The sequence below is a fragment of the Eleutherodactylus coqui genome, chromosome 7 (assembly GCF_035609145.1).
Source record: "Eleutherodactylus coqui strain aEleCoq1 chromosome 7, aEleCoq1.hap1, whole genome shotgun sequence".
Lineage (NCBI taxonomy): Eukaryota > Metazoa > Chordata > Amphibia > Anura > Eleutherodactylidae > Eleutherodactylus > Eleutherodactylus coqui.
This window is the reverse complement of record NC_089843.1, coordinates 221,735,437-221,752,458: the sequence shown is the minus strand read 5'-3', so window position 1 is coordinate 221,752,458 and position 17,022 is coordinate 221,735,437. Positions and strand designations below refer to the sequence as shown.

Below are 17,022 nucleotides of genomic sequence, written 5' to 3'. Positions count from 1 at the left end.
ACATTTTGACATTCGGAGACCACAAAATGGCCGCCATTCTGTAAAACTGAGAAAGAGGAGGGAAAGGGAAAATGTAAATGTAGGAGAAAAACAAAATGGCTGCCCAGACATTCTACAGGTACGGCGTGACCTTAAGTATTACAACTTCCAACCCCGCACCCTCCTTCCTTATAACGCATCAAACAGACTCCGTCTGTGTACTGGACAGCTGCCATCTTAAATATATGATCAGCACCAACCGCGTGAATTGTATATTCTATCTATTTACACTTGTGTCACGGCAGCAGGAAGGAAGTGCCGCAGCAGCTGCAATCACGTTGTTACATGTTTACACACATCCTAAACACGGTATATGCACCCTAAATGCCAAGACATGCCCGTAAGTAGCAGCGCTGCATGCAGAACTCGGGTTAACCATTTCGTGGTCCCTGCAGTCTCGTTAGGGAATTGGAACTGAGAACTTGCAGATTTCTGGCGCCATTGAAGAGCGACTGTCACGGGAGCGGCGCGATTATTTTCTGAAGTTCCGGTAAAAAAATGACCATGGCCTCCAAGTCACACGCAGGCCAATGGAGTAACTAAGGAGATGGCCGCTCTGACACCGCGCTGCGTTCCCAAACTGTCCGCACACATGACATTAATGGCACGTGGGTATAACATACAGCCAGTAGACGGGTGTCCCGCATTGCATGTGTCCGGCCGTATACATAAACGCCATCCCTGGAATTGGGATGAATATGGATAGATGGCAGAGAGAAGGTGGAAACTATCAGCACGGAGGGTGGTGGTCGATATCTGAAGTTGGCTTTGAACTTTGGGGCCACCGGGCTGCTGCTCTGTACTGCCGGTGGCGGTCCGCCTCCTCTGCCTCACAATACACATTTTCAGATACTTTTCTTTGCGTAAGAAGGGAATTGACCTTCAAGAGCCGATACAAAGACATAGAGCTCATCGGTGCGCTCCACAGATCGTCTTCCCCCACAGATTACAGTTGTCGGTAGGGGTCCTGGTTGTCCCTGCTAAAAGAAAAGGACTCTCCAAAGTGGCTTCCCCTCTGAAAAATGGTGTCCAACATGTTCATGGCCCGTACTGTAGACGTATACAGGACTCTAGTTGTTGTGTTATACTGGACCAACAATGTAATATGTTTGTGTGTATATTATTATATATATAGTGACCAGCAGGAGATTAGTCACTCACAGGATCCACACCTTTCCTCCATCAAGGTGGGTGACCGCACTTCAATGACTCCTGGTCAGACTAGAGGAGGTGGTCAAAATCAGGAGATCCATTTTTTTGGCAGCAAATAACCGTTACGAGGGCTGTTTAGTCACCGTGCACACATGCGTTAACAACCGAAGTCCTAGCAGTCGGACTCCTATCTAACACGGTGGCCTGACACCACTACACATCACAGGAATGTCCAACAGTGCACCCAACCAGGGTGTCAGTCTAGGGGCGTCCTTCCCTGTCAGACTCGTGGCCGTACCACAGCCTGGTCTACCACAGACCCCAGGCTTTCAGCCTCCTCCCAGCTTCTCTCCCAGGGAGTAGCTGCAGCCTCGGCCCTCCTGCTCAGTGTGTGTGGAGGTCTTATTTACTGCAGACACATATATATATATCATTAAAGGCTGTGACCATGGTTACCGCATGCTCGCTAGAAGTCCACATGTCTTGCTGGCAGCTCATTTTCTAGTTTTGGGCAGTCTGCCACCTTTTCTGGATCTCCCGTGTGATCTGCTCACCCAGTTATGGCTTTGGCCACCTTCGAACACACTTTGGCGTTCTTTTTCTCCTAAAAATACATGGGAAAAATCTTGCAATTGTTTTCCCCAACTCCCAGCCTGCGGAGCTCGGGGGCCGTCCTGCCGAGGCATTCCCAGGGATTTTTCTTTGGTTTTTAGAGAGATTTATTTAAATGCCTTTTTATGGCCTTTATTTTTTGTTGTTCCTACAGAGAAAACTCCAAACCCCAAACCCACAACCTGCTGCGTTACATAAAATGTCACTGACACAAAAAAACTTGTAGTGCGCTTCATACTTCTCTGTTGACCTACTAAGATTGGGCTACAACTTTTTTTTTCCACAAAAAACATAAACGCCATGAAAGCCTCCTTTCATTGCAAATAGTGCAGAGGGGCGGAGAGGAGGCAGAGAGGGGGCGGGAGCTCAGTTCCTGCTCCTGGCTCTTCCATTCCCCCCCCCCCCTGCAGATGAGGACGACGTATATTGGCTCGGCGTGAAAACCGAGCCGATATACGTTTGTGTGAATGCAGCCTTAGGGTGGTTTTTCATGTTAAACATAATTTTTAAGAATTTTTGGTGATTTTGTTAATCCTAACCTCTTTCAGTTTTCGTTCTGACTCTGGCCGCTCAGGTCGACCTTTCCTGTTCTGTAGAGAATTTTTCAGCAGTAATCTCATTCTGAGCAGCGGTAGGATTACAATTCTCTATGTAGATAATACAGGTCAGAGAGCATGCGCAAAACACTGTCCCCTAGAAGCCAAGCGATCCCCGCAGTCTGGTGAGGTGGATGTAAATCATCTCTCTAACTCGGATGAGAATGCTGCTTCCACACTACAGAAAATGGAATAAAAATATCTACAAGCTGAAAGTAGACAGATTAAAAATAGGAATCTGTTTCACTATCTGATTTGTAAAGGGGATGTTCTATGAAAAATATTGTTTATACTTCAGTCCAGCCCATAATTATAAACCTTTTTTATATTTACACTTTTTCTATCCCCAGATACTCCAGGACTAATGTTAGAATAGCGCCACCCGCTGTCTGTATTCTGTGTCCACCTCAGTAATTGTTCCCTGGTGGTCACACCTGCTCAGTCCTGCTCCTATCTTTGCTCCACTGGGTATGTGGAGGGATCCCCGCTGCTGCTGAAGTTGCTACATCTTCTCAAAGATGCTGAGTCAGCGTAGTTGCGGTAACGTTGTATTTCTCTTCTTCTGAGAAGACGCAGCAACTTCAGAAATTGCCGCTCATCACAGCAGAGATCTCTCATACCCATTGGAGCAGAGAGAGAAACAAAGTGAAGCATGTGTGACCACGTTGGACCATTTACTGAGCTGAACACAGAATAGAAACAGTAGGTGGCGCTATTCTAACATGAGTTCTGAAACTTTTTTTAGGAAGTGCAAATACAAAAAATGTTTAGAATTATGGGCTACATTTAACTATAAGCTGAGTTTTTGAGGGACACCCCTTTAAGTAGTGAGGGAAATGTAGGCGATTCACTTGCAGTCAACCTTTTATTCCTCCAGTGCATGTAGAATACAAAATGTGTGTGGAAGACCAGACTGACTCTCGGCACACTGGAAGGTGACCCTTCACATCTGCATAAAGTCAATGAAGAGACCAATATAAAAGTGTGCTGCGTGGATAGCTAGCAGCAGAGGTGTGCCTTGTGTACAGTGTACTTTGGAGGGGATCCTACGGGATTTCTGATCTGTAACGTTTGACTGAGGGCTCGATGTGTCCTCCATCCAGCAAGGTCCATGTGCCTTTGCTGCTCCATTCATTTCGATGACCGTGCGTACGAGTGCTAAGCAATCTGTCATGGAAGTTAATGGAGCGGCGGTGGCGCACACGTGTCCTCTGCTTTATTCCTGCGAGGGCTGTTGGAACCCCAGTCCTTAGAACTGATGTGAATCCCAGAAGTTGGACTTCCACCACTTGTAAAGTTGTCCCCAACCCACTTTATATCTTGGTACGACCCCTGTAAGCCATCTGCCATTCCACACTCCGTGATTAGCATGGAAATCTGCAGAATTCTGCAAGGTTGCTGCAAACGAACGCCGATTTGCTTGGTGACATGACGATCTTCTAGTAACTCAGGGCTGCCAAATCTATCTCAATTATGAACCTTACAACTGTGGAACATGTCTGATCATGGCGTATAATGTCAGAGAGGGGTCCCGGACAGAAGACTCCTCCATTAGCTGGAAGGGGGGACCATGCAGCGGCTCGTCCTCCAGAGGACATGGGGTCCATGCATAGGGTCTGCAGATGCCCCTGGCAGTTATTGGAGGTTACCGCTGGATATAGAAGGGGCATCTCTGGCCAGCTGCAGTTGAAGACAACTTTAGTGTGAAATTTGGCGTTTAGTATGTTGATAAAACTGGAGAGCCTCAGGCGGTCGGCTGTTATCTCCCCAATTGCAGCTACGGCCATAATTTGCAGCGTGCAGCCCGCGAGAGACAAGTGTGTGGCCTGCTGCAAGTGCACAGTGACATTGCGTGATGCCAATCACCTCGCACCATCTTGATGGTAATGCTTGCCAAGATAGAACATGCTGCGATTTTTCTTGCACGCGTATTTCACACAATTTGTGTGAGCGGCAACATGGCAGCCTATGGGAGATTGTACAGTGTGTTACGTGTGCAAAACCCGCTGTGACCACAGACTTGTGTATACCCGGCCTTCGCTGAAGTGAAGAAGGTGGTACTAGCGGTTCCATGGATGAGCTTACAGTGCTGTTCGGGGTTTAGCTGGACGGTATGAATGACGCACTGCAGCCGTGGGACGCCAATGATCTCACTCGTGGACCAGCGCCGGAGGACGTGGCATTTAGTGGCGCCACGATGGACCAAAATGAGACAAGTTTTAAAATAATTTGACACCACACAATGGCTCGCTGTCGTCGTTGTGTAAGGCCGGTCTACCACCTCCGGTTGGGGATTCTGCCGCAGTGCCGGACGGCTGAGCGGAAACTGAACAGACTCTATTGTAGTCGATGGGGTCTGTTCTGCGCTGTTCGGTTCTCTCAAGAGACGGAGCTTTTCAGCTGCGGGGATTCCCCCTGCTTCCTGAATGGAGAAGTAAAGTGGGATCCCCAACGCAGGTGTGAGACCCCCTAAACCAACCTTATCGCCTCATGTGCTATAGGGACGAGCTGCGTACGTTGCCATGTCACATGGATGGCGTGCTGTCAGGACAGGTGAGATTGTTCTGTGGGCACCCTATCACCGGGGGCCCTGAGCCACTTACCTGACCACGTATACCTCTAATAGAGAGGCATGGCTATATACAGTGTCACATAGGAGCTGCAGGAAACAAATGCCAAACAATGGCTGCAGTTTAGAAAGCTGTGGTTGGGAAAGGTATGCGGCCGTGTGCCAAGAGGGCAGGACCTACCTGCGCTGCTGCAGGTATGTAGGTGGCCAGTGCACTACTAGTTGTGTTGTGATCTGGCGGTGCAGAGAGGTGTGCTGAGTGCGCAGTGCGGGGGGATGTTCTGCTCCTCTGCAGGGAGGACAGATGTGAAGATCTTGCTGCTGGGGAGTGAGAAGTGCTGAGCTCAGCGTCTGCAGGAGCGCGATATTAATAGAGAGACGCAGAAATGGGGGAGGGCTGCCCACTGATGTTGGCACGTACCGCAGGGGGGCTGGGGAGACCCTAGCACTGAGAACAATGTATGGGGAGTAAACTGTTACAATGTAACGAGAAGTCACAGGCGGACGCTGCTGCAAGGACGGAGATAGAAAGATAGATATATATATATACACACACGTACGGGGGTTTTCAAAAAGGAGCAGCTTTGGGGATGTGATTACAAACCACCGACCATAGCCGGGTCCACAACCCGACATCACTGAGAAGGGGGATTGTCAAAGTTTCTGACACGCCAGTAAGTTCCACTTTCTGCCACATCGCCGCGCCGGGCGACTCGCTTACAGGTTACAGAAAAATGGCGACCCCGCAGGGGGACTCGTCTTGTGTGCTGGAGTTTGCCAAGTGGGAATCCATTGTTCAAGCGCTTCGTGAATTTCAGCTTGGATTCCAGAAAAGGCCGCTTTGTCGGAGGCAGATTTACGGTGGGCACAGAAGAGGTATTAACCTTGGTGGGCACCTCGGGGGCCACACTGCACCTTCATTACACTTCACCTTTAATGCACCACAGGGCTCTCCTATCCCCTGCCATGCGAGGTTTACCGGTGAAACCCTCCGATTATCGGCCAGAAGACTGGAATTTCACAGATGCCATGTGAGGGGTTTTTTGCCTGGAAAACTTCACATCTGCGGGTAAATCGCACGTTTGTAGGTAGCCTCATAGTATACATATCAGAACAGGGGAAGCACAGGAGCAGCGTGGGGGTCCGCTCCAGTTGGGTACATACAGTCTAGAACAGGAGCAGCGTGGGGGTCCGGTCCAGTTGGTTACATATGGTCTAAAACAGGAGCAGCGTGGGGGTCCGGTCCAGTTGTGGGTTACATACAGTCTAGAACAGGAGCAGCGTGGGGGTCCGGTCCAGTTGTGGGTTACATATGGTCTAAAACAGGAGCAGCATGGGGGTCCGGTCCAGTTGGTTACATATGGTCTAAAACAGGAGCAGCGTGGGCGTCCGGTCCAGTTGGGTACATACAGTCCAGAACAGGAGCAGCATGTCGGTCCGGTCCAGTTGGGTGTTACTTATAGTGTAGAACAAAAGCAGCGGGGGCGTCCGGTCTAGTTGTGGGTCACATATAGTATAAAACAGGAGCAGCGTGGGGGTCTGGTTCAATTGTGGCAATTGTGGGTTACATACAGTCTGGAACAGGAGCAGCGTGGGGGTCCGGTCCAGTTGGTTACATATGGTCTAGAACAGGAGCAGCGTGGGGGTCCGCTCTAGTTGGTTACATAGGGTCTAGAACAGGAGCAGCGTGGGGATCCGGTCCAGTTGGTTACATATGGTCTAAAACAGGAGCAGCATGGGGGTCCGGTCCACTTGGTTACATACGGTCTAAAACAAAAGCAGCATGGGCATCCGGTCCAGTTGGGTACATACAGTCTAGAACAAGAGCAGCATGTCAGTCTGGTCCAGTTGGGTGTTACTTATAGTGTAGAACAAAAGCAGCGTGGGCGTCCGGTCTAGTTGTGGGTCACATATAGTATAAAACAGGAGCAGCGTGGGGGTCTGGTTCAATTGTGGGTTACTTACAGTCTAGAACAGGAGCAGCGTGGGGGTCTGCTCTAGTTGGTTACATGCGGTCTAGAACAGGAGCAGCGTTGGGGTCCGGTCCAGTTGGTTACATATGGTCTTAAACAGAAGCAGCGTGGGGGTCCGGTCCAGTTGGTTACATACGGTCTAAAACAGGAGCAGCATGGGGGTCCGGTCCAGTTGGTTACATTCGGTCTAGAACAGGAGCAGCGTGGGGGTCCGCTCTAGTTGGTTACATACGGTCTAGAACAGGAGCAGCGTGGGGGTCCGGTCCAGTTGGTTACATATGGTCTAAAACAGGAGCAGCGTGGGGGTCCGGTCCAGTTGGTTACATATGGTCTAGAACAGGAGCAGCGTGGGGGTCCGCTCTAGTTGGTTACATACGGTCTAGAACAGGAGCAGCGTGGGGGTCCGGTCCAGTTGGTTACATATGGTCTAAAACAGGAGCAGCGTGGGGGTCCGGTCCAGTTGGTTACATACGGTCTAAAACAGGAGCAGCGTGGGGGTCCGGTCCAGTTGGTTACATATGGTCTAAAACAGGAGCAGCGTGGGGGTCCGGTCCAGTTGGTTACATACGGTCTAAAACAGGAGCAGCGTGGGGGTCCGGTCAAGTTGTGGGTCACATATAACGTAGAACAGGAGCAGCATGGGGGTCCGGTCCAGTTGGTTACATACGGTCTAAAACAGGAGCAGCGTGGGGGTCCGGTCGAGTTGTGGGTCACATATAACGTAGAACAGGAGCAGCGTGGGGGTCCGGTCCAGTTGTGGGTCACATACAGTCTAGAACGTCCATGCGCTCCTGATGTCAGATACCGGCTTTATTCACCACCATTGATATTCTTCTGCGTTTCACGCCCGCCTTCCTCACATGTGACCACCTGGCGGATATGATTTTTTGTTTGTTTTGATTTGAAGTAGCGGGTCAATAAACGTCCTGCGCTCGAGTCATTATGGCGTTACGTGGAATTCATTACTGTGTAATCACCATTTTTTAATTTTTATGCGGTTTGGCAGCAGATAATAAGTGACCATCCCGGGCGTGCTGCACCTTATTAGCCTCACGGACGATGGCGTCACAGATGTCCGATTGCTCAGCCGTCTTACTACACCTGTTTGCGGAGCGGATGACGTCCCGCGGAATATCAGCTGCACTTTAATATTTGTAGGGTTTTGGGAAAAAAGATCGACAGCCTTTTGCGGTCCGGCGGTCGTTTACAGCCAACGCGGCTGCAGGAATCCCCCAGTGAAGAGGCTGCGGCGCTCTGTGCGGCGCAGCCGGACCAGATGGAAACTCTTCAGATGTTTCTCACGGATTTGCACAAGGAAATTCTGCAGCAGGAAAGTGGATTTCACGATTCTCACCCCGCGCCGCAGCACATCCCTGTCACACGGGCCGAGCGGTGGATTGTCCCTTTCTGCACCGGATGGTCGCCGCGGATTTCAGCCCTTTCGATGTAGACGGGTGAATCCTGCGGTGAAATCCACATTACACAGGCGGATATTGCTGTGGATTTGTGGTGAAATCCAACGGCACATTTTTTCATCCCTTGTGGACGTACTCGCCAGAGGCGCCTCACCTGTGTATAGGCCGTGTCTGGTATTGCATCTCACTCCCATGGAAGTAATTGAGGCTGAACTACAATACCAGACAGCCGAGGACAGACGGGGCACCGTTTCTGGAAAACCAGCAGCCCCCTTTAATGTTGTGACTCTGGGGACGTCAACCAAACCTCACGGCGTGTTCTCTATCAGCGCCATCATTCTTGCTCAGGAGTTCTAGTTATATATAGGGAGTCGGGTTTATTGTGCCAACGCTGCCCCTCATCGCGGGCCGCGGCTTTACGTTCTATCCTGTCGCTATACCATAAGTGTGTTAGCCCTGATCAGGAGCGGATTACGGGTGTAGTCACACGAGCGAGTCTCACTTGAGTTGCATCTGATATGGAAGGAAGTTGTGCGTGTTAGTAACACGTTGATTTCACGCCGCTGTAGGTTGAGGGATCGCTGCCCGTCTTATGTTTGGGCGCTTCCTCGTCAGAAATCTCCCATTATTTCCTATTTGCCCTCACAAGCCTCGCCGGTCACATACATGCGCCGCGCTATTTGCACTATTGAAAAGTGGTGACGCGCGTGAAAAACGCAAGTACATAGAAGCGAGGCGAAAACGCATCATGTTCACATCTTAAGGTAGGAAGAAAGATTACAGTCAGGCTTGTTCAGTGTGGAGGAGTCGTCGTTAGGGGGACGTATTCTTCTTAAACACTTCGTACCAGAGTACAGCGATGTCTCTAATCTCCTCGAACATTTTCTGTTAGTACCTATGATTTCTGTAACCTTAGTAGTTCTGCCCGCCCGCAGGATGGATACATTCTACCCACAATTCCATGCTTGACACTCTCTATTTGTGTTGCAGATTCTGAACAGGACAGCAGCCCTCGCACAGCTATCGGCTCCGACCTGGAGGACACTAAGCCCATCAATTTGGGTAAGTCCATGCTGTGTGTGATGCGGAGTGTGCCTCCTGTGTGTGTCTGTACCCACATGTGTGCTGTGCCTCCTCTGTGTGTGTCTGCACCCACATGTGTGCTGTGCCTCCTCTGTGTGTGTGCACCCACATGTGTGCTGTGCCTCCTCTGTGTGTGTGCACCCACATGTGTGCTGTGCCTCCTCTGTGTGTGTCTGCACCCACATGTGTGCTGTGCCTCCTCTGTGTGTGTGCACCCACATGTGTGCTGTGCCGCCTCCTGTGTGTCTGCACCCACATGTGTGCCGTGCCTCCTCTGTGTGTGTCTGCGCCCACATGTGTGCCGTGCCTCCTCTGTGTGTGTCTGCGCCCACATGTGTGCTGTGCCTCCTCTGTGTGTCTGCGCCCACATGTGTGCTGTGCCTCCTCTGTGCGTCTGCACCCACATGTTTGCTGTGCCTCCTCTGTGCATCTGCACCCACATGTGTGCTGTGCCTCCTCTGTGTGTCTGCACCCACATGTGTGCTGTGCCTCCTCTGTGTGTGTCTGCACCCACATGTGTGCCGTGCCTCCTCTGTGTGTGTCTGCGCCCACATGTGTGCCGTGCCTCCTCTGTGTGTCTGCACCCACATGTGTGCTGTGCCTCCTCTGTGTGTCTGCAGCCACATGTGTGCTGTGCCTCCTCTGTGTGTCTGCACCCACATGTGTGCTGTGCCTCCTCTGTGTGTGTCTGCACCCACATGTGTGCTGTGCCTCCTGTGTGTGTCTGCACCCACGTGTGTGCCGTGCCTCCTCTGTGTGTCTCGGCAGCCACGTGTGTGCTGTGCCTCCTCTGTGTGTGTCTGCACCCACGTGTGTACTGTGCCTCCTCTGTGTGTCTGCACCCACGTGTGTGCCGTGCCTCCTCTGTGTGTCTGCAGCCACGTGTGTGCTGTGCCTCCTCTGTGTGTGTCTGCAGCCACGTGTGTGCTGTGCCTCCTCTGTGTGTGTCTGCAGCCACATGTGCTGTGCCTCCTCTGTGTGTCTGCAGCCACGTGTGTGCTGTGCCTCCTCTGTGTGTGTCTGCAGCCACGTGTGTGCTGTGCCTCCTCTGTGTGTGTCTGCGCCCACATGTGTGCTGTGCCTCCTCTGTGTGTCTGCACCCACATGTGTGCTGTGCCTTCTGTGTGTGTCTGCACCCACATGTGTGCTGTGCCTCCTCTGTGTGTGTCTGCACCCACATGTGTGCTGTGCCTCCTCTGTGTGTGTCTGCACCCACATGTGTGCTGTGCCTCCTCTGTGTGTCTGCACCCACATGTGTGCTGTGCCTCCTCTGTGTGTCTGCACCCACATGTGTGCTGTGCCTCCTCTGTGTGTCTGCACCCACATGTGTGCTGTGCCTCCTCTGTGTGTGTCTGCGCCCACATGTGTGCTGTGCCTCCTCTGTGTGTGTCTGCGCCCACATGTGTGCTGTGCCTCCTCTGTGTGTGTCTGCGCCCACATGTGTGCTGTGCCTCCTCTGTGTGTGTCTGCGCCCACATGTGTGCTGTGCCTCCTCTGTGTGTCTGCACCCACATGTGTGCTGTGCCTCCTCTGTGTGTCTGCACCCACATGTGTGCTGTGCCTCCTCTGTGTGTGTCTGCACCCACATGTGTGCTGTGCCTCATCTGTGTGTCTGCACCCACATGTGTGCTGTGCCTCCTGTGTGTGTGTCTGCACCCACATGTGTGCTGTGCCTCCTGTGTGTGTGTCTGCACCCACATGTGTGCTGTGCCTCCTCTGTGTGTGTCTGCACCCACATGTGTGCTGTGCCTCCTCTGTGTGTCTGCGCCCACATGTGTGCTGTGCCTCCTCTGTGTGTCTGCACCCACATGTGTGCTGTGCCTCCTCTGTGTGCCGGCACCCACATGTGTGCTGTGCCTCCTCTGTGTGTCTGCACCCACATGTGTGCTGTGCCTTCTGTGTGTGTCTGCACCCACATGTGTGCTGTGCCTCTGCGTCTTGTCACAGCTCTTTTGTCTCCTCAGATATGACAGATTTCCAGGAGAGTTTTGTCACTTCTGGTGTTTTCAGCGTGACCGAGTTGATTCAAGTATCTAGAAGTGAGTATCCGTCCCCGAGTACTTGCATCTGTTCTGCTGTACAGAGGTTTCTTCTTGCTAATGGGCTCCACATGGATAATTTGCACATTAGGGCCGTTTTCTTGGACTTGTGTATGAAATGCTGGTTATTAGGCTTTGCTATTTGGCACTGGAATGGAAATCAATTAATTAATGAGTAATTTCTGTTCCGTCACTGGATGTAATGTAAACTACAGAAATAATACAGTGCAAGACGTCTTAAGGAGCTGCACTGAGCTGTGCCGACTAGCGCCCCTCTCAGACCGTTCTGTGCTCCTCACCTCTCCGGGACGTCACCCTTCCATGTGTGATTGTTATACCTGGGAGTTTAGTGTTGACATTTCTACTTAAGTCCTTGAATAAACGGATGTGACTGGTAAGCAGAATGGCGCTACGGTCGGCCCTTACATATGACCATTCCCCAACGTCTCTCCTGTTGGCGCAGCCACATTGTTGGCGTCCTGTTGGCAGTTCCCGGGTCGCGATGGCTTTGTACAATTCGTAATATGTGAAGCAGTTTGGACATTTCCTACTCCAGAACTTTCCTAATGATTTGTGAGCTAGTAGAAGTATGTGAACCCCTGGCATCCTTTCATACTTGTGGTATGTGACTTCTGTTTTGCAGTCCCAGTTGTGTCGGGCGCAGGACCCAATTTCTCTCTAGGAGAGCTACAGGGACACCTGGCATATGATTTAAACCCTGCCGGAACTGGGATGCGCCGGACCCTCCCGAGCACGTCATCGAGCGGGTACGTCATCTGGTGTGTATGGCTTATACGTCATATGGGCACAAAGCATCTGTGACACAAGGTGTCTGAAAGCAGACTCGTTCCTAAAAAACATTTCGGAGCCTCAACGAGGGCCACCATGGAGCGCCTGAACAGGAATAGATCGTTTATTAAATTGAAGCCCTGCTAATTTGGGGCTTGAATGTCTAGAGAACGGTCCGACCCAACGACAGCCGCCGTGTGCGGAGAGGACGAATCATTGAGTCGGACGCTGGGTGGGAGGAACAGGGGAAGGAGTTGCAGAAAGTTCCTCCTGTCCGCTGTTGCCTAAGTGGCCAAGGGCTGGCATTTTGCTAAGGTAGTGGGTGCGGTGTGCCAGCTTTCCTCTAGATGAGCAGTGAGGGGCGCTCTTCCTGCAGACCTCTACCTTACAGAGACGGCTCTGATCTGACAATAGGGAGGGGGAAGGAGAAATTGCTGATATACAGAAGAGAACCTGTCACCTCCCATAAACTAAGTTCTGGTGCCGTTACAAGAGTCATGTATTTTTTTTACTCGCCCGCTTTTTGGTTCCCACGGTACCCGCTGCTGAAGTCCGTGCACCGGCCGAAGATCCAAAGCTTTTCATTGTCCTGTGCGTGCGCTCTCCTGCAGGCGGCCTTATTCTGTGGGTCAGTACGATCGTGAAGATACACAATATATATATATTTTTCTGTACTACACTTAAAAAATAAAATCTTTTAGACTAACGAACCATTTCCTGCTGCCAGCGTCTGACCGCCATGACTCTGCGGGGGCTCACCTTTTTCTGCGGGGCATCCCGTAGTTTCCGTTGCCATCCTTTAGAAGTACAGGCCACTTTTTTGATAGCTTTTTATTCCATCTTTTCTTAGAGATGACGCGACTGAAAGGCGCATTTCTGATGATGTGTATTTCTTTTGCTGACGTTTACCATGTGGGATAAATAATGCAGATTACGGATGCAGCAATACCAAAAATATTGGGTTTTTTGTATTGATTTTTTTTTTAAATAGAAGTATGGGAAAAGGGGAGCTTTTAGCCTTTTTTCTTAGTTTTTAAAAAATAATTTAATAAAACTTTTTTAACTTCTTAGTGACCGCCGATACGCCTTTTGATGGCCTGCAACTGCAGGACATGTATGAAGGGAGATCGCGTGGCTGCCGGAAGTTTCTCTCAGCCGACACCCGGTGGCAACAGCTCCGATAAGCCGCGCCGCTCATCGGATCTGTTAACCCTTTAAATGCCCTAAGCAAGGTTTGGCAGTCCCATATGGCCCCCATAATGAGATCGCAGGGAGCCGTGCGAGTGTCAGAGCAGCCGGGGGGCCTTCTGAAAGGCCCCAGTGTGGTCATGGCACAATGCCTATCAAGCCATCCCCGTAGGGTGGCTTGATAGACTGCCTGCCAGATTGCAGTATGATTAAATGCTATGGCATTACACCATACTGTAGGAGCGACCAAAGCATGTTGTTGTCCCCACTGGGGACTTAAAAAAAAAGAAAATTAAAGATAAGATCAATAAAGTTTTACTAATTTTTTTTTTTTTTAAGTTATAAAGTAAAAAAAAAAAAAACCCTTTTGCCATATTTATAATAAAAGAATGTGAATAATAAAAAAATACATATTTTGTATCGCTGCGTCCGTAAAAGCCTAATCTATCAAAGTAATGCATTATTTACCACACGGTGAACTTCGTCAGGAAAAAAATAAAGAACGCCAGAAATGCACTTTTTTTGGTCACCCCATCTCCAAGAAAAAAGTCGTAAGTAATCCAAAATGGTGACAACGCAAACTACAGGACGTCCCGCAAAAAATGAGCCCTCGCACAACTACATCGACGGAAAAAATAAAAAAGCTCTTGTGCGCAGGAGATGCGGCAGAGAAAAATTAGAAAAAAATTAAATGTCTTTGAAAAACAATACAAGTAGTACAGCAAAAAAAAATAAATACAACTGGTATCGTAGCGATCGCACCGACCCAGAGAACAACGTTATCATGTTTGTTGCAGTTTGTGCGCCGTAGAAACAAGACGCATCAGGAATGGCAAAATTTCATTTTTTTGCCATTTCTCTCCACTTGGAAATTTTTTTTAGTTTTTCAGTACATTATATGATACATTAAATAGCACCATTGAAAAATACAACTCGTCCCGCAAAAAACAACAAGCCCTCAGACAGCTACAGCGATAGAAAATGGGAAAAAAAAAAAAGCTCGGTCACTAAGGGGTTAAACTAATTTTTACGTTTTTTTTAGTCCCAGGGGACTTGAATTTGTGATCATAGTATTACATTATATCGCGATTTGACAGGCAATCCATCAAGCCTTGCCACAGGCATGGTTTCACGGACAGCCCTGGGTGCCTTCAGAAGGCCCTTAGCTGTCATGGCAACGGAACCCCTCCAATTGAGGCATTTAAATACCGCTGTCAAAATGGCAGCATTTAAAGGGTTAATAGTGATCAGAGTGATCCCACTTTTTATAAACCCCGAACCTTTATAAGGTAACTGTACGTCCCAGAGAGTTATGGGGCTAAAAAGTCCCACCTTCTAGAAGAAGTCTACAAGTCCAGAGTGAAATGAAGATGGCGTGACGTGGCGCACAAGGGTCATAAATCAGGCGCACCGTGAGCAGAGCAGCGGTAGGACAAGATCCGGGTGCGATGGCTTTGATAAATCCCCCTTTTTATTGTATCCCAGTTTAGGGCGTGAGCCGCCGGCGGGTCTGATCTCACCTACTAGGATGGCTTACTAGAAGTCTCCATCGGGGGGCGTTCACATTGTGCGACGCGCAAAACTGACACTGCAATAAACCCCATTATGGTCGCTGGGTCTACTAACAAATGCAGTTTTCCTCCTGCTGCGATGCTGCTTGGCAGACAAGGCGCAGAATGCTCTACTTTTCTCAAAATCTGCAGAAATCTCACCAATAGTTTTCATTGGGTGAGAAAAAAAAATGGCCCTCGCATGTACCTCGTTTCAGCTCACCTAGAAATAGTCGCTGGTTGCTTATCGTCTGCTGTAAACGGGTAATTGCTGTCTTTCAGTGACTAGCAGGGAGGTAAGCACTTATTTGGTTGCGCTTCTGGATTCCATTTGGCTCCCGCAGCGAGTGTTCACCCGCTCACCCTTATTTACGTGCATTCAGTGAACTCTGCACCCAATGAACACCCCTTGGGGAGGGGTGGAAATGTTAAATACCTGCCAGAGCCTCACACCCCCCAGCTTGTCGAAGAATGTCCGGTGTAAATATTCTCAACCATTCATTCAGTGATCGCAAGATTGAACACGTAAACCACAATAGCTCAGCATAAAAGCACCTAAACGGTCATTCGTACACTTTAGTGACTATTTCACGCGTTGCCCCGTGTACAGCCACCCTTGGTATCAAACATTTAAGCCCATCAGACCCTCTTCAGCAGTTGTGCTGCTGGTATCAGAAAAACAGGTGATCCTGGAATGCCTGTCGTCATAATAGTAGCTCCACAGCCCTACGGCTGAAGAAGGTCCCACGGACTGAAACGTTAGCACAGCCAATGAGTTGGCCAATCCAACGTTAAAGAGTTGCTGCCAACTATGGATGCTGCAGAAAAAAATCGGCAAAACCTGCCCAATGTCATCCCGTCTATTCTCGGCACTCCTTACTTTGCCTAGGTAAAGGTAAAGTCCCCTGGTGCAAGCACAGGGTAATGACTGACTCCTAGGTGACGTCACGTTGTGATGTTTTCTGGGCAGACTATTTTTGTGGGGTGGTTTGCCATTGCCTTCCCTAGCAAGCTGAGAACTCATTTTACCAACCTCAAAACGATGGAAGGCTGAGTCGACCTGGAGCCGGTTACCTGAACCCCGCAGGGATTGAACTCACAACCTTCAGGTCGTGAGCAAGAGCTTAGGACTGCATATCAGCTGCCTTAACACTCTGCACTCCTCGTACCAGCCTCATGGTCACTCATAATAGTACAGTCTGCCCTCTACACTCTCTGTTGCCTAATCTGTGCCCAGAGCTCTGCTGGAGGGTACATGCTCGCCCGTTGCACACCGCGGCAATGACCAAGTTGGACGAGCAGGATTGGTTTCCTGTGAAAGAGGGCTGCCAGATTATCAGACGACCCTATGTACAGTGCTCTTCAGTAGTCGGAGACACTACTCTCGGATGGGCAGACGCTGATGAGGTCAGCACTGTCCATCCTCTACAAGCGCCTGGAAGGGGGCGTGTCTCAGACTACCAAAGTGTAATGTGCTTAGGGATAGTTTGAGAAGTTGGCAACACATGAAGAGGGGACTGGAAATGGGGCAAGTAACCTTGGACGGAGGGCGTCGGGTCTGTTAGCTGTACATTCTACATGTGTAGGGAGGTTCTACTATAAACAGGAGGGTCAGTTCACGTTCTGCTTCATTGATGCTCGGATGAAGTTGTTTATCTAATAGCAGCCGGCGTTGAGTGCTGCGGACTTCTGCACTATTTGTGGTTCCCTCTAAATGGTTTTGATCTTCAGATCCTGAGCTGTATCATCCGGACGGAGCGGCAGGAGATGTTCGCTGTCTGCTCACAGCCTGAGGAGCTTCTGGGTGAAAACACAACATTATTGGAGGTTCTGCATTGACCGGTTATACCCAGAAGTATTTTTTGGGCATCAAAAATGTAACCGAGGCATTGAGATGATTTTGCTTTCTGATTAGACTGCTGGCTGCTGCTTTGAGCCCATATATAAAGCATATAGTCCAGCTTTTGATGCTTTTATATCCTGATATGCCTTTTTATGTTATTAATGTGCACAAAAC

The 17,022-nt window shown here is 49.9% G+C and overlaps 1 protein-coding gene across 5 annotated transcripts in view; it reads left to right on the top strand.

The window, feature by feature from the left end:
* NFIC (nuclear factor I C) overlaps positions 1-17,022 on the top strand; it is an 89,737-nt gene that overhangs the window by 51,715 nt on the left and 21,000 nt on the right. For 3 of the 5 annotated variants that reach the window (XM_066574474.1, XM_066574470.1, XM_066574472.1), the window contains exons 3-5: positions 9,347-9,418; positions 11,404-11,478; positions 12,122-12,257. In XM_066574474.1, the coding sequence (XP_066430571.1) occupies positions 9,347-9,418; positions 11,404-11,478; positions 12,122-12,257 (283 nt within the window). The remainder of the gene's footprint in view (positions 1-9,346; positions 9,419-11,403; positions 11,479-12,121; positions 12,258-17,022) is intronic. The other 2 variants (XM_066574471.1, XM_066574473.1) reach the window with 1 other exon arrangement.